Source organism: Danio rerio, chromosome 12 (genome assembly GCF_049306965.1).
Source record: "Danio rerio strain Tuebingen ecotype United States chromosome 12, GRCz12tu, whole genome shotgun sequence".
NCBI lineage: Eukaryota > Metazoa > Chordata > Actinopteri > Cypriniformes > Danionidae > Danio > Danio rerio.
In genome coordinates, this window is record NC_133187.1 from 13,701,510 (window position 1) to 13,722,065 (window position 20,556).

Sequence of the window (20,556 nt, forward strand, 5' to 3'; positions counted from 1 at the left end):
TGGCCCTAGTTTTGGCATCTTTGATATATAGGGTCAATTTAAATGGCTTTTCATTTGTGGCCTTTGTCAAATCAAGTTGAGTTTCACATTCCAATCCTTCTTTATTTGAGGACATATAGTACAATTTAATACTGTGTCTAACAGTACCATAGTGTGACGTAGTTAAACAAACATACATTAATGAGAACTATTTTATAAAGCTATATGCACAGCAAATAACTAAATTTAAATTTAATCTACTATAATAAAAATTTAAAATATAAACATATTAGCCCTCACTGTGGCTCAGTGGTTAGCACTGTTGCCTCACACCAAGAAGGTTTGAGTCCCAGCTGGACCAGTCGGCACTTCTGTGTGGAGTTTGTATTTTCTCCCTGTGTTCACCTGGGTTTCCTCCAAGTGCTCTGGTGTTCAGTTTATTTGTCCTACCTTGTCAGATTGTCCTACCATTCTGTTAGGTAGCCCATTAGGTAGCACATTTTGATGACGGGGTGCTACCCATCAGATTTTGCTGCCAGTGTAAATTTTAATCTAGAATAGTGTGATATAAAGCTGTAAATATTGTCCTAATCTATCTAATCCCTAACCCCTACCCTAAAACGATTCAAGTGCAGTGTTGGTAGCATGTCTGATGGGTAGGATAAAATGTTAGGTTATCTGTTTCCCCCACAGACATGAAGTATACTGAATGAACTAAATTGGCCATAGTCTTTGAGTGAGTGTGAATAAGTGTGTATGGGTGTTTACTGTGTTGCATCTTGAAAGAGCATCCGCTGCGTAAAACATACACTGGAACAGTTGGCGAGTCATTCCCCTGTGGTGACCTCTGTTAAATTTGAGACTCAGCCAAGGGAAATTAATAAATGTATAAAAATTTTAAATCTTGTTCAGTTTGACTTAAGTACTTTTATCTTTCTAATTAGGCTCCTCACAGTATATGGGAAACACAAATGGAGGAACAAAGGGACCTAAACCAGGTAAAACATTTTGGTTTATTACTCATGTGGTGTGTAAATGGATGTATTTGTATTTCCATTGTACTTTTCTATACGATATAAATCTTATGTGTATTGGGTTTTCAAAGGATATGGTGCTCAAGCTGGGCAAACCAATGGACAAATAGCCAAGCCTAATGGTAACCAGCATTTTATTATTACCGTTATAAAATCCAATTGTGTAGAACTTACAGTGCATTGTGTAGGATGATGCATGCACCCCTTTAACAGCACAATCATATGATTCCCTTTTGTTATGCATACTACTATGGCCTCATTTAGAATAATCTATATTACTGTTAGAAAAAAATTTAATTCCAAAACACTAAAAGCCTATATTGAAACGGAGTGTTAACTGAAGGAGATCTGATCTATTTTTTTTTCTTTTTGTATAGGTTATGGGGGATATCCTAATGGAGGTGCAGCTAACCAGCCTAAAACAGGTAATATATTGAATTTTATGAGCATGCTACATTAACAAACAGAAAGTAGTTCTTGAAATGAAGGCAGTACAAATAAAAACTTGTATAAACTGTATGATTTGTTCCTAAAGGAACCTTCGATAAATCTTTATTTTGATGGTACATTTAAGTATTAGTAGACTGTCTGCTTAATATGTTGGTACTACTCCAGCAGACATTTAACAGACTATAAGAAGCTTTGAAAGTACATGTCAACTTACACTAACCCTAACAGTCTACTCATAATCTAATGAGAATTAGTTGACATGTAGAAGCAATGTAACTTAAATTCAACAAATGGACCATCAAAATAAAGTGTGAACCAATCTTTAATGAAATGGTTCAATTTTAATCATTGCATGAAAGAAAGAGAGATCCATGAAGCAAGTTTTTTTGTGCGGAAATTGCATAACACTGGTCTAAAGTTTTTTTTTTTCTCCCCTTCTTATTAGGATTTTCTCAGTACATGGGGTATCCTAATGGTGGAACTAAGGGACCTAAACCAGGTAAACCTTTTTGTCTGGGTTTATTTGTCTATTATAGTATAAAAATTATGTATGTTGCTTCAAAAGATATGGTGAGAAAGCTGGACCTTCAAATAGACAAGGAGCAAAGTCTATTGTTAAACAGTAATACATTTATTACAATAATAACAACGTGCTTTCATAAATCAATAATGTAATTGTTTATTAATCTAGCAACTGTATTGTACCCTACTGAGATTGATTTGCATTAGCACTAACATTCTGTTATGTAAAGTTATTGATGGACTACTAAACTGGTTTGGGATTGCTTTTGTTAAGGGTATGGAGGATATCCTAATGGAGGTGCAGCTGTCCAGCCTGGTACAGGTAACAAAATTGATTCTACAGTTCAGTTTACTACTGTATAGATAAAATTGGATTCTGAAAAGTAAAGGATTCTTGTCTAAAGTGGTTTTCTCTAAGTAGGGTCTTCACAATACAAGGGATTTCCCAGTGGTGGAATCAAAGGACCTAATCCAGGTAAACTTGAGTGTATTTGTGTATAACGTTTGTTTGTTTGTTTGTTTGTTTGTTTGTTTGTTTGTTTGTTTGTTTGTTTTTTACTTTGCTGGATTTTTCTCTATTACTTTTGTGATAATGTTACTTATTTAGCACTTATGTTATTATATTTTTTAATCTTATGTGTTTTGTTTTATACAAAGGATTTGCTGCTAATGCTGGAGCATCTAATGAAAAAGGAGTCAAGCCTAATGGTAACAAACATGTAATCATCGCTGTTTATTACATGGCTGTCTTTAATACTTGGTTTTGATTGGTCAGTCAAAACATTCCACTGTATGTGTAACACTGTGTAACACAGGCTCATCTAAGTATTTCGATTCATCTTGACCATCAGTGAATCATTCACATCCTCATACATCCACATTTATATTTACATGCTTGTCTTTTATAAAACTGTTATTGACTTTTTGGCACTGTTTGTGTCTGAATGGATAGAACATTATGCCTCAGAACAATGTTTTGAGTATAATCTGTATGTTTTTGTCAAATAGCAGTGTAATAAGTGTGAATAAACACATCCAGGTGGTTGATATTGGAGAATAAAAGCTGATGGCCCGTTAAGATTATTTTGTGTTAACAAGCTCCTTTATGTACTTTATGACTTAATTAATATGTATTATTGGTGGAGTTATTTATCAGGTCAACAGAGCATTAAAGTTCTGTTTTGCTAAGTAACTGGAGGATGCCTAAACTGATTGGGATTGGTTTTGTTCAGGATATGGAGGATATCCAAATGGAGGTGCAGCTAACCAGCCTAATGGAGGTATTGTGAATGTCACCAGCTTTCATTATTATTGTGTGTATGATGCTATGTTTAAAAACAAAATGTGGAAACTACACTGGTCTAAATAAGACTTTATTATTCTTATTTTTAGGCTCCTCACACTATATGGGTTATCCCAACGGTGGAACCAAGGGACCTAAACCAGGTAAGAGCCAGATAACTTTTTAGGTGCAGTGTGTATAGTGTATATTTTATTTATAATGTATGGTCATTCAAATATTATTTGTGACATCTGCTTCATAGGATATGGTGCTAATGCTGGACCTTCAGCTGGACAAGTTGCCAAGCCTAATGGTAAATAGGAAAACAGGATTCATTTATTTATTTATTTGTTATTAGCAAAGATAACTGAATCACCTCTGAACTGCTTTTTGTTCAGGATATGGAGGATATCCCAATGCAGGTGCAACTAACCAGCCAAATGGGGGTAATATGAACGTCACCAGCTCTTTCATATAGATTTAATTTTACAGTGTTACTATTATAGTGCAGATGATACTACATTAAAGAACTGGGTAAAGCATAACTGGTCTAAATGAGACTTTCTTGAAATTATTTTTGTCTTAATAGGGCCATTTCAAAATATGGGTTACCCCAATGGTGGAACCAAGGGCCCTAAACCAGGTAAACATTTTTGTTTGAGTGCAGTGTGTATGGCACCTATTTCTTTTTTTTATACATAAATGATATGAATATTATTTGTGATATCTGTTTCAAAGGATATGGTGCTAAAGCTGGACCCTCGGCTGGACATGTAGCCAAGCCTAATGGTACATAAAATTTAATTATTTATTGTAAAGATAGCTAACTGAAGCACCTCTAAATGGATTTGGGATTGTTTGTTGTTCAGGAAATGGAGGATATCCTAATGGAGGCGCAACTAGTCAACATAATGGAGGTAATGGGAATTTCACCATCTCTTTTTTTTAAATAGACTTTTACAGTGTAATTTTCACAGTGCAGATGAAACTAAATTAAGGAACTTGGGAAACTACAAACCCATTTCCAAAAAAGTTGGGACACTGTACAAATTGTGAATAAAAAAGTAATGCGCTAATTTACAAATCTCATACACTTATATTTTGTTTACAATAGAATATAGATAACCGAATCTAGATGCCGACAGCTAGCTCTCTGCAACAGTATGGTGACAGGGACTCTATACTGCTCAATGAGCACTGTCTTTCGGATGAGAAGTTAAACCGAGGTCCTGACTCTCTGTGGTCTTTAAAAATCCAAGAATGGCCTTCGCAAAAGAGTAGGGGGTTTAACCCTGGTATCCTGGCCATATTTGCCCACTGGCCTTTGTCCATCATGGCCTCCTAACCATCCCCATATCATAATTGGCTTCATCACTCTGTCGCCTCTCCACCAATGAGCTGGTGTGTGGTGTGCAGTCTGGCGCAATATGGCTGCCGTCACATCATCCAGGTGGATGCTGCAGACTGGTGGTGGATGAGGAGATTCTTCCCAATGTGTAAAGTGCCTTAAGTGCCCTGTAAAGCAATATATAAATATAAGAAATTATTATGACTTATGAAATGCTGAAAGTGAGAGATTTTAAATGTTCAGGCCAAATATTGGCTCATTTTAGATTTCAAGACAGCAACACATTACAAAAACGTTGATACAGGTAGCATTAAGAGGCTACAAAAGTCAAATGGACATAAAGAACAGCTGGAGGACCAATTTTCCACTTATTAGGTCAATTAGCAACATGATTGGATATAAAAAGAACCTCTCAGAATGGCTCTTAGAGGTCAAGATGGGCAGAGGATTACCAATTTCCCAATGCTGTGCCAAAAAAGAGTGAAGCAATATCATAGCAATATCGGGAGTTGCAAAGAGCGAAAAATTGCAAAGAGTTTAAAGTTCTCACCATCTGCAGTGCATAATATTATCCAAAGATTCAGATAATCTGGATCAATCTCTGTGCGTAAGGGTCAAGGCCGGAAAACCATACTGGATACCCATGATCTTTGTCCACCGTGCCATTCGCCATTGCCAGCTAAAAGTCTAAAGGTGAAAAAAGAAGCCATGTTTAAGCCCAGGCATTTTCTCTGGGGCAAGGCTAAAATGAATTGTGGTGAAGTGGAAAGCTATTCAGGTGTCAGACTAATCAAAATTGAAAGTTCTTTTTGAAAAAAAGAATGTAATCCAGACTACAGAGAACAGGGACAACCCAAGTTGTTATCAGCACTCATTTAGACCGCTGCAGCTCTGATAGCATAGCGCTGCACAAGTGTGTGGCATGGGCAGCTAAATCATCTGGAAAGGCACCATCAGTGCTGAAATAGATATCCAAGTTTTAGAACAACATATGCTTCCATCCAGGCATCATGTCTTTCAGGGAATATCTTGCATTTTGCAACAAACAATGCCATACCAAATACTGCATCAATCACATCATGGATGCTTAGAAGAGAGATCCAGGTACTAAAAACAGCCAGCTTGCAGTCTAGATCATTTACCCATAGAAAACATTTGGCGCATGACTAAGATGAAGATGCAACAAAGAAGACCTAATTTGAGTAGCTAGCAGGTATTTGAGCAGCTAGAAGCTTGTATTAGACAAGAATACCAACTTCTTGGGATTACTTGTAGAGTAATCAAAATAAGACTTAATTTAAATTATTCTTGTCTTATTAATTAGGCTCTTCTCAATTTATGGGTTATCCCAATGGAGGAACCAAGGGACCTAAATCAGGTGAATATCCTTTTTTTTTTTATTGAGTGCAGTGTGTATGGGGTGTATATTTTATATTTCTTACTATTTATTTGTATTTCCACATCTGAATCGAATTTTATTTGTGATGTCTACTTCTAAGGATATGGTGCGAATGCTGGACCTTCAGCTGGACAAGTAGCCAAGCCTAATGGTAAATAGTATTCATTTATTTAATTATTTATTTAAATGGAGGTAACCCATCAGAACTGATTTATAGTTGGTTTTTGTTCAGGAAATGGAAGATATCCTATTGGAGGCGTTGCAAACCAGCCTAATAGGGGTAATACACATGTCACCAGCTTATTTATATAGATTTAATTTTACAGTGTAATTATTATAGTGCAGATGATACCAAATTAAAGAACTAGAGAAACTACACGGGTCTAAATGAGACTTGAAATTATTCTTTTATTAGGATCCTCTCAAAATATGGGCTATCCCAATGGCAGAACTAAGGGACCTAAACAAGGTAAACTTTTTTTGAATGCAGTGTATATGATGTGTATTTTTTATATTTGATTTTAATCTTATTTGTGATGTCTGCTTTTGAAGGATATGGTGCTAAAGCCGGATCTTTAGCTGGACAAGTAGCCAAGCCTAATAGTAAATAGCATTAATTTGTTAATTTATTTATTTAAATAAATATATTTTGCAAAAGATGTATGGATGCAGTCCTCCAAGCTCATGCCAGTCATACCCAATATTAATTCTTTCTTCACTGCACCGTGACTTTATATTCTGTACTGTACATTATTTCTGTTAAGTGACTTGTATAAGTCAGACCTTACTGTCCTATTTAAACATTTAAAAATCAAATCATTATCAGATTTTATTTTGGTAAAAGAAGCGTAATTTAGAGGCCTTTGCATTTTATATAAGCCACTTCTGATATCAAATGATCAACTAGAAGTCAAGTTATTATTTCTTGTTCTTACAACTTGGATAGGTGTCAAGACTTTTGTCAGGTAGTGTAAATAGAAGGAACTGACATGCATTTAAACTGATTTGGGATTTTTTTTGTTCAGGATATGGAGGATATCCTAATGGAGGCGCAGCTAACCAGCCTAATGGGGGTAATATGAATGTCACCAGTTATTTTATAGAGATTTAATTTTACAGTTTAACTATTACAGTGCAGATGACTCTCGGGGAAACTACATGAGAATTCAACTTTCTCGAAATTATACTTGTCTTATTAGGATCCACTCAAAATATGGGTTATTCCAATGGTGGAACCAAGGGACCTAAACAAGGTAATTTGTTTTTTTCTGCAGTGTGTATGTTGTGTATTTTAAGATTTATAATTTGAATCTTATTTGTGATCTCTGCTTCAAAGGATATGGTGCTAATGCTGGACCTTCAGCTGGACAAGTAGCCAAGCCTAATGGTAAACTGTATTAAATTAGTTAACTATTAATTGTTACAGTTCTAAACTGATCTGTGATTGGTTTTGTTCAGGATATGGAGGATATCCTAATGGTGGTGCAACTAACCAGCCTAATGGGGGTAATATGAATGTCACGAACACTTTTTACATAGATGTAATTTTTCAGTATAGTTATGGCAGAGCATATGTTGCTAATTTAAAGCACTTTTAAAAACAATTATTGTTGCCCTACTAGGCTCCTCTCAATATATGGGTTATCCCAATGGTGGAGCCAAGGGACCTAAAGCAGGTAAACCTTTTAATGTGCAGTGGGTATGGTGGTTATTTTTAATCAATTATTTGTTTGTTTGTTTTTTTGTTTTTTTTACATCTGATTTGAGTCTTATTTGTGATGTCTGCTTTAAAGGATATGGTGCTAAATCTGGACCTTCATCTGGACAAGTATCCAAGCCTAATGGTAAGTGATTTTAATGTAATCTGATTATTAATGTTATTATTAATGTAAGCTGAGGTAATTTAAGAACCTCTAAAGGATAAGTATATCATAATTTTGGTCCAGCTAAATAACCTAATAGAACTAATGTTTTAGATGTCATCCGCTCTAAAGTGTAGATAATAGTGAGTTCTAAATATTACATTGACTTTTTTTGTCTAATCAGGCTCCTCTCAATATATGGGGTATCCCAATGGTGGAACCAATGGACTTAAACCAGGTAAACTTTCAGGATGTGTGATGTTTAATATGTGTGTATCACTTCTTTTACAAATCATTTGATTTTTATTCTGTACTTTATTTGGTTCCAAGGATATGGAGCCAAAGCTAGAACCACGTACGGACAAGGAGCCAAGCCTCAGAATGGTAAATATTATGTAAATATTACTTATATGTATTTTCTGGCTCTGGAGTGAGCCACATTTGCAATTGTTTATTAAGGTTAAAACACTAAAGTTCTTTATTGTGAAGGACCTTTGAATTTGAGACTGTTTGTATTTAGGATTTGGAGGATATTCTAATGGAGGTGCCATAAATCAACCTAATACTGGTAATTTATTAGATGAAGCCAGTGCTGCATTTTAATTAATACAATGTATATAAATAATAAATTTTAAAAAGAATTGGAATTTTACTGATCTAAAGTATTTTTCTCAAATCAGGCTCATCTCAATACATTGGGTATCCCAATGGTGGATTCAAGGGTCCCTTAAATGGGCAAGGAGGCAGACCTTATAATGGTACACAGTATGGGATTTTTGCTATAATGAAACATAGTTTCTTTTTTAAATTATGGTTTTAGAAGCCACATTTAAATCCATCTAACTGCTTTATATATATATATATATATATATATATATATAATATATATATATATATATATATATATATATATTTTAGTGGCCATGAGAATGATGTAGATTGGACATTTGATAAAGGCAGTGATGGAAACAGTTCAAGTAGTTAGCTCTATGGTAGATAAGACAGGTATAGTAAAGTATATAGTATAATATATAAGCATTGTTGGCGAGTAGCTACATTATTCTGATGCATCTGGATATATTAGACTTGTTATTTGTTTGTTATATTATTTACTGGAGAAAATATTTATATATTATATATTTATATTGTATACATGATAATACAACATTAGGTTTGTTTTTAATAATATTCAGCAAAAAGAATAGAATTTATGAATGAAAGCTGGTTGAATATGAGTGGTGGGAAAGTAAGTTTTAGGTGTCATTTGTAAGTTCTGATTTTAGGCTTATAATACTGCAATACTAATTAAATCATTGTAAACAACAAAATTATTAATTATAAGGAAAGTTCTAAATTCTACTGTTGAACATTTTTGCCATATGGCAATACATCATAAAGTACCTTAAAAAATAGTTTCCAATTATTATTATTATTATTATTATTATTATTATTTTATTTTTATTTTTTTACAGCACTTCAAGTCACTTGAATATTTTTTTATAGATCTATTGTAATGCGTGCAGTAGAGGGTTATGTTGTGCCAATTGAACATATTTTGTCTGCAGAACTGGCATGCCTAAAGTTGAGTGAACAAAAAAAAAAAAATCTTTATTTCCTTTCGCTTTTTCTCTTGAACTCAACTTTTGGAAACATCAGTTGCACTGACCTAAAATGTCTGAAGTTGAGTGAACAAAAGTATAAATGCATACTTTTATTAGTATAAATTGGTACTAAGAAATAATATTTTATCAGAACAAACAAAGATAGTTCAGTTGAAAAACATAAATAATAAAAAAAACAAAGACAAATGTTAACAAAACATTACATAGAATTAGAAACAGGAAAGGAGGCAAAACAACAAACAAGAACAGAAGCTTTTTTGGGTGAACTTGCAAAGTTTTGCTCACAAAACAAATCTTTTTAGCTTAATGAAGAAAATTTAGATTTAGGTTAAGTAAACGTGTTAAATGTACAGATGTTTTTACAGATTTTTGCCAAACTACATAGGCATCTTGGTTAAAACAAGGCTAAGTTTGGGCTGTTTGTAAAAATTTAATAGAACTTAAACGCATATTAAAATTAAATACACATATTAGAAAGACTTTGCATGTGTAGTTATTCATTCTAGTCTATTTGACTTGGGGATGACAGGCTGATGTTTGGCTATCCTTAGACATCTATTAGATTTTTACTGACTGTCCAAATTTAGTCTAGTTTTAGCCAAGATATCTATTTTTAATTGTCTCTACATAGTCTTTTAAATAGATAAAGTGCTTATTGGGAAGCCACTGTGTTGACTGCATATTATTTTAATTTCTTATTTATGCAAATTCTAATCCCATTCAGAATAATATAATAATAAAATTGTTTCATTTTATGAATCTACTTTTAGATCCGGTTTTACTCAAATAAGCATGATCTAATGTAAACTTTTAACTGTCATATTAACTTTCTTGTGACCTACAGGTTACGGTGTTCCTGGATATACGTCAAAAGGACCTAAAGCAGCTAATTCAGGTAAAATTATAAGTGCATTTACTTCCTCCACATGACATGATTAGTGACATTTTGTAATCTGTCTTTGAGAAATGCATGTATTTCCCTGCGTTTACGTTTGTCATGTTGACTTCTCAGTTTTGTAATAAAATGGGTTTGTTTTCTAGGGTATATGCCTGTAATAACTGGAAATAAGGGTGCTTCAATTGGAAAGGGGCCAAAGGGGGAGATTTTAAGTGCTGAAGCACCAAGTCAAGCACCACTGTCCAACACAAAGGGTGTTCTACCAGTTGCTCAACAAGAACCAGTTACAGGATTACTTCCAAATCAGGGAACTAAAGGCCTTCCAGTTCTGCAACAAACAAAGGGACAAATTCTTCAAGCATCATTACCACAGAGTAAAACCCAAAACTCTATGGTACCTCAGTTTGCTTCAAACCCATTTATGCAGGGCCCTAGCTCTTACAAACCTAGTAAAATGTATAAACCACCAACATCTACAATTCCAATTGAAAAGCCAGAGATTCCAGTAATTCCTCAGTCAGTGCCTGCACCAGAATCTGCGTTCATTCCTCAAACATCACAGACAACTCCACTAGAGCAGGAGCAAGTCCTTTCATTGGAACAGAAAAGTCAAGTGACCGCACAACCAGTTACACAACAAGGCAGCATTTCTTCTCAGGCGGCTCAATCAACTCCAGTTTTGCAGCAAGCAGAAATACAGTCAAACCCTGCTTTGCCTCAGTTGAAGAATCCAACCACAACAAATCCTGGTAAATCTCTAAAGTTTCAGATTAAAATGTTACATGATCTCCTCTAACTGTATAGCAACTTGAAGTTGTTACAGCGTTTAACTTTCACTTTGTGCACAATCATTAAAAACAAAAAGGAAAAGTGAACCACCAGTAATGACTGCTTGTATGTGTCTGTAAATGCCCACTCAAATTATTCTAAAAACCTGGCCTTTTGTTTCACAACTATCATTTCAAAATTTGGAAGAGGTGGCTAATATCTGGATTTACTTATCTTTTGCTGTCAACTAGCATTAAACTCGGCTTCTTTTAACTGATCTCTTTTTGTGTTCCACAGAACTCACTGGTCTAGAACAACCTAATGGTCAGGTGCAGGGTGCTGTGCCGGCAAAGCCTGGTAAATCATAAATAGTACTCCAATTAGTTACATTAAAATACATCCCAGAGTAATTAGCAGTTCATCCATTTATCTGCTCTCTTGTAACTCTCTTGTTAATATTTTCTTAGACTGTGGACCTGAAGGACGACCTAATGGACAATGGGTCAAACTTACAAATCCTGGTGAGCTCTCGTTTATAAAATGCATTTTAAACAGCTTAAGGCTTAAAATACATTGTGATAATTTTTGTTAAGTCCATATATATTAGTTTTGACTTCAGAAAATTTAAGAAGACTAAGCCAAAATCAGCAGTCTAAAAATAATAGTGTTGTTTGCAGGGTTTGGGTATCCCAATGGAAAAGGAGAAGGGTTATCACAACCAGGTACAATAAAATATATTTAAATATTGTAGACTGCCTGACATAAGTCTTGTCGTCGATCCCAGTTGTAAGTGCAACAAATAACTTGACTTCTAGTTGATCTTTTGGAAAAGTGGCAGAAGGTAGATTTTTCAGATGAGTCATCTGTTGAACTACATCCCAATCATCACAAATACTGCAGAAGACATATTGGAACCCGCATGGACCCAAGGTTCTCCAAATAATTATTCAAGTATGAGGAAGGAAAAACCATGGTTTAGGTTACGTTTAGTGTGCGAGAGATCTGCAGAGTGGATGGCAACATCAACAGCATGAGGTATTAAGACATCTGTGCTTTCCATCACATTACAAACCACAAGAGAGGTCAAATTCTTCAGTAGGATATCGCTCCTCCTCATACTTCAGCCTAGACATCAATGTTCCTGAAAGCAAAGAAGGTCAAGGTACTCCAGGATTGGCCAGCCTAATTATTAGACATAAACATTATTGAACATGTCTGGGGTAAGAAGGACGAGGCATTAAAGATGAATCCAAAGAATATTGATTAATTTTAGGAGTCCTGCAAGAACACTTTCTTTGCCATTTTCATTCCACTTTATTTATAAGTTATTTGAGTCATTGCAGAGATGTATGGATGCAGTCCTCAAAGCTCATAGGTGTCATACACAATATTAATTCTTTTTCCACTGCAGCATGAATTTATGTTCTATACTGTTCATTATTTCTGTTAAGTGACAAGACTTTTGTCTAAGCAAAGTCAGACATTACTGTCCTAATAAAATAATAAAAAAATCAAGGCATGATCATATTTTGATTAAATAAGCGTAATCTAGAGGCCTTTGCTCTTCATATAACCCACTTCTGATACCAAATGATCAACTAGAAGTCAAGTTATTATTTGTTGTTCCTAAAACTTGATAGGCCACAAGACTTTTCTTAGGTATAGTTTATGTTTTTACCCAATAAACCACATTTTAACTTTAAATACAAAAATGTTATTAACCTATAAACAATACAGATAATACAGTATATATTTTTAATTGTTGTAAAAATGAATATTTTGTATGTTTATAATTCTGTCACTAGGCTTTGGAGCAGGAATTGGTGGTTATCCAACTCAGGGCATGAACAATGGCCACAAAGCAGGTAAATCATTACAGAACACATTGATTATTTAAAGTACATATGTTTAAAATGTATTAAACATTTTTAGTCCTTATTTTGCTGTCTCTACAGGATATGGAGGCTATGGAAACCAATTAAAAAACCACGGTAGAAATATTCCACTTCAGATTTTTCAAATAATCTAACAAAGAGATCAATTATGTATGCATTTATTAAATATTTAATCTGATGTACATATATATTGGCTGAAGTGCTACGGATATAATTCCAGGGCCTTATTTTGCAATATGTTACCTACAAAAATAAGAATAACACTTTATATAAATAAATAAATAATATTTATTTATTTATTTTTTATATATAAAGGTTTACAAAATATTTGTCCATGTTTTTTCTGCTTGTGCCTCAGACTGTATATGTTGTAAACTGCTTTAAATAGTGTGTGTAGTTTTTTGTGTGCTGTAAGTTTTTCGATAACACTTTATTTTGATGGTCCATTTCAGTATTAGTAGACAATCTGCTTTATATCTGTTGATATTGCTCTATCAACAGACATTTAACTGAATATTAGAGACTTTGCAAGTACTGTACATGTCAACTTACACTAACCCTAACCCCAATTTAACAGTCTATTTATAATCTAATGATAATTAGTTGGCAAGTACATGCAATGTAACTTAAATTCAACAAATGGACCATCAAAATAAAGTGTGACCAGGTTTTCTTTAAGACAACTAAATGTCTTTTCTGTTACTTTGATAGCTGGACTACAAGGTGGACCACCAGCACGATTGGGAACAAAGGGAAAATCTCAAACAAAATATGGTTAGTCTTAGGAGGAAAATGTAAAAATTTTAAAACTAATTATGTTGTTAACAATTGTTTGTCAACAATAACTTTTTTTATTTTTCTAATTTTGTCAGGAATTGGTGGACTTCCCTTTGGTGGTTCCCCCAGTGGATATCAGTCCAACCCCTACGGACAATATGGTATGTTATCAGTTTCTTACAATATTGCACTATGTAATGTAAGCATTGTCCCTGACAGTAGTTCTGACTGGATTAGTGGTGTGTTATTTTTCATAGGTAATGATGGTCAGCGATATGGAGCTAAACCCTACAATCCTAAAGCACCAGGAAAATACGGTGATGATTAGATGTTTTAATGTTCCTTTGCGCTTTTTAATAATTGTTCGAGTGCCTTCATAGAATATCAGGCAGTGTATAGCATTGCTTATGGTAAATGAAGTTAGCAGATTGTTATGAAATAATTTGTTTTGCTGTCATGTACACTTTGTACAGTGGGTAGGGAAAATATCCAGACCCCCTTACATTTTTCTGTCTGTGTTATATTGTTGCTATTTGTTAAAATCCTTTAAGTTCTTTTGTTTTAAACACAGAATTGTTGACATTTTTGCAGATTTATCAACAAAGAGAAACTGATTTCACTTGGTCCTAAGCATTCAGACCCTTTGCTCAGTAATTTGTTGAACACAATTTTGATTTAATGCAGTCATGAGTCTTTTTGATGTAGATGCAACAAGTTTTTCACATCTGGATTTAGGGATCCTCTGCCATTCCTCCATGCAGATCCTCTCCATTTTGTTAGATTGGGTGATAAACGTTGGTGGACAGCCATTTTTAGGTCTCTCCAGATATGCTCAATTGGATTTAGTTCAGGGTTCTAGCTGGGCCATTCAAGAAAAATCAAAGAGTTTTTGTGAAGCCCCTCTTTTGTTATTTTAGCTGTGTGCTTAGGGTTATTGTCAGAAGGTAAACCTTTAACCCAGTCTGAGGTCCTGAGCACTTTAGAGAAGATTTTTGTCCAGGATATCTCTACTTGGCCTCAGTCATCTTTCCCTCAATTGCAACTAATCGTCCAGTCCCTGCAGCTGAAAACACCCTCACAGCATGATGCTGCCACCACCTGCTTCACTGTTAAGACAGGTGATGAGCAGTGCCTGGTTTTCTCCACCCATACTATTTAGAAATTAGGCCAAAGAGTTCTATCTTGGTTCCAGAGAATCTATTTTCTCACCATCTTGGGGTCCTTCAGGTTTTTTTTAGCGAACGCCATGCAGTTTTTTTTGTGGCAAGCCACGTTGCCATTAAGCCCAGACTGGTGGAGGGCCATGTTATCATGTCCATGTTGTTTGTTTAACCTAATGATTTTATTTTCTTATGTCAAAACAGGATATGGTAGTTTACCATACAACTCTCAGGCTTTTCCAGAATCAGTTGCCAGATCACCTGGTAAATATAGTTAAGATATATCTTTGATCAAAGAGTGTATTTTGTTTTTGAAGATTTTTTTTTTATTTATTTAATTATGAGCTTCTGTATTTTCAGATTTTGGAGGGTTTCCCTACAATGGCCAGCCACTTGGATATGGCAGTGGCAAATCCACTGGCAAATATGGTGAATGTTTTTTTCTTTTAACTTTTAAAAAGACGATGTTTTTTGATTGGCTTCATTAAACATGGACCTTCAGCATGCACTTGGGCAATTTGCTGCTGAGTGTGATGCAGCTGGGAGAATCAGTGGGAGAAAAGTCCTTACTCCAAGTGGAGGAGTTCAAGTACCTTGGGGTTTTTTCACAAGTGAGGGAAGGATAGAACATGAGATTTACAGGTGGATCAGTGCAGCGGCATCTGTAATGCGGTCAATGTACCGGTCTGTTGTGGTAAAGAAGAAGCTGAGCCGAAAGGTAAAGCTCTCGATTTACCTGTGTATTTACGTTCCTACTTTCACCTATGGTCATGAGCTTTGGCTCATGACTGAAAAGACAAAATCTTGGATACTTGGCCGAAATGACTTTCCTTCGCTTATAGATAGGATAAGGAGCTCTGTCACACGGGAGGAACTTGGAGTAGAGCCGCTGCTCCTCCACATTGAGAGAAGCCAGCTGAGGTGGCTTGGGCATCTGTTTCAAATGCCTTCTGGATGCCCACCTAGGGAGGTGTTTCAGGCAGGTTCTCCTGGGAGGAGGCCTTGGGGAAGACCCAGGACACTCTGGAGTGACTAGAGTACGTCTCTAGGCTGGCCTGGGAACGACTCGGGATTCCCCCGGAGGAGCTGGAGGAAGTGTCTGGGATGAGGGTAGTCTGGGGTTCTCTCCTGAGACTGCTGCCCCTACGACGCAGCCCTGGAAAAGCAGATGAAAATTAAAGAATGAAAGCATGAATGAATTAATAACTTTTTTGATTTAAAGTGAATGTCTTTTACTGTCATTTTTTTCAGGACAAAAGGGTCCTCAATATGGTGGTCAGTCCCTTGGTCACGGGCCTGATGCAATTTCTGGAAAATACGGTGACAACAAATGCTTTTTATAGATGATCATATGACAATGATATTATAATATTATTGTACTAATACTTATTCTCATACTCTCCACACCTTTCAGGGTCTCCTGAATCCTTGTACACACCAGAAACGGTCAATCTTGGAGGCAATGCCAAATCAACTAAATATGGTATGACAGTTTCTTTTTCATATCTTTTCTTTTAATTTATTTAGGTTTTGGTTTAAATTACAATTCCTCTGTATGTGAATTGTGGCTAACATCATACAGTTAGGCTAATGAAACAGTCAAACTGAGTTACTGGAGAGGCTGAGGCTCTGCACAGTTTAGTTCCAACCCTAATTAAACACACCTGATCAAACTGATTGAGTCCTTCTAGCTTGTTTGAATCCTACAGGTAATGCCGCAGTCACACTAAAGTTTGAGCTTGCGAAATTCTGTCTTACGGTGCTGCAAAAAGGGGCAGGGTTAAACAAGATGATTAGGCACTTAAAGTGAACAATTGGTCCAGATTTTAAGTTTCGGCCCGGTGAGGTTAGATTTTGATCCTTGATTGGTCTCACGCAGGCAAGTGAGGGGATTTCGCAGGTCAGGGTTCAACAAGCTTGCAGCCCTCCAGGAACTGAGTTTGACACCCCTGGCCTAATTAGAGAGCATTCACTATTTTGTACTTTCTCAACGTAAAATTAATGTAACAGTATTTAATGCATGACAGGTAATCCAGCAGTATCATATGAACTCCTCGGCCCTGTGACTGATGGCCAATCTGTTGAAGGTAAATACATGTCTATTTACCTGACAAGCCATGCTGTGTTGTGAACAGCCATGACTGCGTTCACAATACAGATGGCCTTAAGAACATAATTGGTTTTACATTATTGTACTCATATACACTGTGTGCCTCTGCATGCATTTTACATGGTTTAAGACTTTGTGGCTAAGTTACTGTTGTTCCCAATTGCTTTCAACTTGTAATAACAGTAAATTGTCAAGTTGTAATAACAAAACAGCTGACCATGGAATATTTAGTAGTGAGGAAATTTCACAAATGGACTTAGAGCATAGGGTGCAACCTATTATGTTACATAAAGAATTCATTGAGCCCCTGAGAGTGACCCATTCTTTAAAGGGCCATGAACTGTTGTACAACCGTTTAAAAAGACATTGAACAAAGCATTTTCAGTCCATTATATTGTAGTAATATTACTGTAAACTTAGTAACTTAGTAACTTCAGTCATTTCACAAAGTAATGTCTTAAAAAAACTGAAAGTACTGCTGATGATACTAACTTTGCCATCTGGAGAAACATAAATAACGAACATTGATTGCAAATGCGTAGAGACAGGACAATCAACTTAAATTGGAACCGTGTCTTTTTATTTTAAAGGAGACGAGAGGCAAATTTCCAGATTCTAAAAGCTCTCGGAAAAAAAATGTTCGTTACAATCACATAGTTCCTTACAAACGTAAGAGCTGTGCCCTTGTCACGAGGAAATGGAAACAAAACCTTCATTGCAACACATTTATAAACTCAACACTCCCGAGTGCCGACCCATGTCTTCGAACAATTCTTCTTCTTCGTCTTTGAAGCTATCATGCATATTAATGAAGTTGCATCCCATTCACAATAGAGTGCGCTGATTGGTTCGAACCAAGTTTTTCTCTTGAATTCATACTCAAAAATCAATGACGTCACTTTGTAAAGGCCGGTACAGACATCTATTCTCCACGCTGGAATCTACACAATAATCTCATTGCTGTGAGCCAGCTTCAAAAATGTATTTTTAAATCAGAAGAATGAATTTGCTCAAAACAACGCAAAAACAACCAATTTTCACTTATTAGTGAAATATATGTGTCCTAATAATGTTTTTAGCAACATGTGACATGTACATGCTTGTCGACATCTCATGTGTTTTGTTGTTTCGTGACCCTTTAACAAATGTTCGTAGAGACAGTCTGTCTGCCTAGGGCCCTAAAGGGATAGTTCACCCCAAAATCAAAATGTACTTACTATTTTCTTATCCTCAAAGGGTTCTAAACTTTATGAATTTCTCTATGAGATTCTATTGAATAAAAATGACAAAATAAGATGGCAATACAAAAAACCACTCAAGTCAATGGTTACAGTTTTGCAGTTTTCTTAAAAACATAATCTTTTGTGTTCAGCAGAAGAAAGAACCTAAATAGATTTTTCATTTTGGGGTGAACTATTCTTTTAATTTTAAATATCTGTGGACGAGGAAGTAATTGGAACACCTGAATTCAATTGTGTCCTCAAACTCCCAATATAATGTACATCTGTTTATTTCTCAGTATCAGAAAACATTTATTTCCTGTTTTAAGTTGAATCCAGATTTAGTTGCAGCAGTGTTCAACTAGAGGAGGTGCCAATAAAGTTTAATTTGATAAACATATGATAAACATATGATTCAGTACTAAAAAAATGTTTAGTTTTTTTAAAAAATGGTTCACACATCAGTTTATCTCCACTGTAAGGTGAAACTTTATTGACCCAGTTAGGGAAATTTGTCTTGGACTCTTGCGCTCAGTTGCAGTCATCAACTACATAGTAAATACAAGCATAAAAAAAACAGATGAGTTTATAAATAAATTAATCTATACCCCTACCCCAAAACGTTACATACCCTGATTCTTGTGTATATATGGAGGTGGGTATCTTCCGTATATTCCATATCCGTTTTCCAAACAAAAAAAGGAAAACTAAGAAAACGCCCATTTTTTTTTTCTTTTTTTTTTTTTTTTTTTTTTGCTCACAAAAAAAAACTAACAAAAACAATATTTTGGCTGGATTTTCATTTTTTGGTTTAGGGTAGGAAAACAGATAAACGACTTTAAAATTCATTATACACATGTAGTTCTGAAACACCCATTTTCCTCTGATTGGTCAACCAAATCTGAGCTTGTGATGTCACCCTCAAAAAAATAAGTTCTCTGCAAATCAGCACTCAGGCTTTTAATTATTATTTTTTAATTATATATATATATATATATATATATATATATATATATATATGTATGTATGTATATTAGCGCTGTCAAAATTAGTGCGATAACTATTGCGATTAATTTTAAATAATTAACGCGTTAAAAAAATTAACTCAATTAACGCAGTTGCAGTTTTTTTTAACTTCCTTTTGTGGTGGACGTGTGTTTAACATGCAAGAAATGTGTATAAGACCAAGAAAGCACTTTTTGAAGACAAGTTTCAGTATAAAACAATTAGTCGCATCACAGGTTATCCAGAGTTTCATGCAATTTCGGGTGTTTCATTTCTAACTTTCGACTTCTGTTGTAAGTTGATACCGCATGGCGAACAGAAAGAAAATCCTCTGCATTTCGTGACTCGGTGTTCCTTTAAGGTAATAAAATCACCAAAAAATAAAAATCAAGGTAAATAAAATGCTTAGGGTACACGGTAGTATTTTAATAAGAGTATAATCTTAGTCATATTAAAATCGGAGTATTGGTGTCTTATGTACACACACACACACATATAAACTAAGTTTACATATTCTGTCATTTGATCAGTTAGCAGGCTTAAATTTGTAAGGTCCACCCAGTTGGCCCAATGCCGGTGTCCACTGGTGGATGAAGAATTAATGCCTGTTCGTTCTTTCCAGTGCACAATGTTGATTTATATTAAATTAGCTCATATCTGACTCCTATTTTAATATGAGGTGGTTTAGAATATTAATATATTTATCCTTGTTTTATCTGACTCCAATCATAAAACATTAAGAAGATTATATCGATATGTAATTTAGATAAATGTTTGAACCTTTTGTCTTCACTAGTAACTATTACATTCGTTCATTCGGGTGCTCATGTCGCTCAGAGAAATCGCCCCGGCTGAAGGCGTCCCTCACGGTCACACTCCGGTCAGTCTTGAATATTAAACAGAGGTAATTGACTAATACTTTAGATGGCCGCTACCAGCGCGCTCGTTCTAAAATACTTTAATTAGTCCCGTTTAGGTGTACACCTTTGAGTTAAGACAATCATCATTTCTAATTAGAGGTTAGGGCATTAATATAAATGTACCCGACTACTGGACTCTATAGTAACTTTGGTTCTCACCAAGCCCATGGTTTCCCATATGAACTTAATTTAGAATAATATTACCTTCAAACAAAGGTCGGGTACCCAATCTAGGTTAGTCGTGCAACACCTTGTTGACCTAGACGGAAGTTATCGCCCTTTCCACCTAAGTACACATGAAACAA

At 35.1% G+C, this 20,556-nt stretch overlaps 1 protein-coding gene across 19 annotated transcripts in view; it reads left to right on the forward strand.

Moving 5' to 3' along the window:
• cmn (calymmin) overlaps positions 1-20,556 on the forward strand; it is a 55,545-nt gene that overhangs the window by 19,567 nt on the left and 15,422 nt on the right. For 10 of the 19 annotated variants that reach the window (XM_073917354.1, XM_073917355.1, XM_073917351.1 and 7 more), the window contains 43 exons: positions 924-977; positions 1,085-1,135; positions 1,391-1,438; positions 1,909-1,962; positions 2,260-2,307; positions 2,407-2,460; positions 2,643-2,693; positions 3,218-3,265; positions 3,378-3,431; positions 3,530-3,580; positions 3,666-3,713; positions 3,857-3,910; positions 4,006-4,056; positions 4,137-4,184; positions 5,940-5,993; positions 6,115-6,165; positions 6,247-6,294; positions 6,430-6,483; positions 7,040-7,087; positions 7,214-7,267; positions 7,351-7,401; positions 7,473-7,520; positions 7,637-7,690; positions 7,808-7,858; positions 8,061-8,114; positions 8,207-8,260; positions 8,397-8,444; positions 8,557-8,634; positions 10,343-10,393; positions 10,540-11,145; positions 11,462-11,521; positions 11,632-11,685; positions 11,842-11,886; positions 12,970-13,029; positions 13,120-13,155; positions 13,771-13,833; positions 13,932-13,997; positions 14,094-14,153; positions 15,201-15,260; positions 15,357-15,425; positions 16,248-16,316; positions 16,411-16,479; positions 17,024-17,083. In XM_073917354.1, the coding sequence (XP_073773455.1) occupies positions 924-977; positions 1,085-1,135; positions 1,391-1,438; positions 1,909-1,962; positions 2,260-2,307; positions 2,407-2,460; positions 2,643-2,693; positions 3,218-3,265; positions 3,378-3,431; positions 3,530-3,580; positions 3,666-3,713; positions 3,857-3,910; positions 4,006-4,056; positions 4,137-4,184; positions 5,940-5,993; positions 6,115-6,165; positions 6,247-6,294; positions 6,430-6,483; positions 7,040-7,087; positions 7,214-7,267; positions 7,351-7,401; positions 7,473-7,520; positions 7,637-7,690; positions 7,808-7,858; positions 8,061-8,114; positions 8,207-8,260; positions 8,397-8,444; positions 8,557-8,634; positions 10,343-10,393; positions 10,540-11,145; positions 11,462-11,521; positions 11,632-11,685; positions 11,842-11,886; positions 12,970-13,029; positions 13,120-13,155; positions 13,771-13,833; positions 13,932-13,997; positions 14,094-14,153; positions 15,201-15,260; positions 15,357-15,425; positions 16,248-16,316; positions 16,411-16,479; positions 17,024-17,083 (2,889 nt within the window). Of the gene's footprint in view, positions 1-923; positions 978-1,084; positions 1,136-1,390; positions 1,439-1,908; positions 1,963-2,259; positions 2,308-2,406; positions 2,461-2,642; positions 2,694-3,217; positions 3,266-3,377; positions 3,432-3,529; positions 3,581-3,665; positions 3,714-3,856; positions 3,911-4,005; positions 4,057-4,136; positions 4,185-5,939; positions 5,994-6,114; positions 6,166-6,246; positions 6,295-6,429; positions 6,484-7,039; positions 7,088-7,213; positions 7,268-7,350; positions 7,402-7,472; positions 7,521-7,636; positions 7,691-7,807; positions 7,859-8,060; positions 8,115-8,206; positions 8,261-8,396; positions 8,445-8,556; positions 8,635-10,342; positions 10,394-10,539; positions 11,146-11,461; positions 11,522-11,631; positions 11,686-11,841; positions 11,887-12,969; positions 13,030-13,119; positions 13,156-13,770; positions 13,834-13,931; positions 13,998-14,093; positions 14,154-15,200; positions 15,261-15,356; positions 15,715-15,838; positions 16,317-16,410; positions 16,480-17,023; positions 17,084-20,556 lie in introns of those variants that run through there. The other 9 variants (XM_073917358.1, XM_073917364.1, XM_073917362.1 and 6 more) reach the window with 2 other exon arrangements.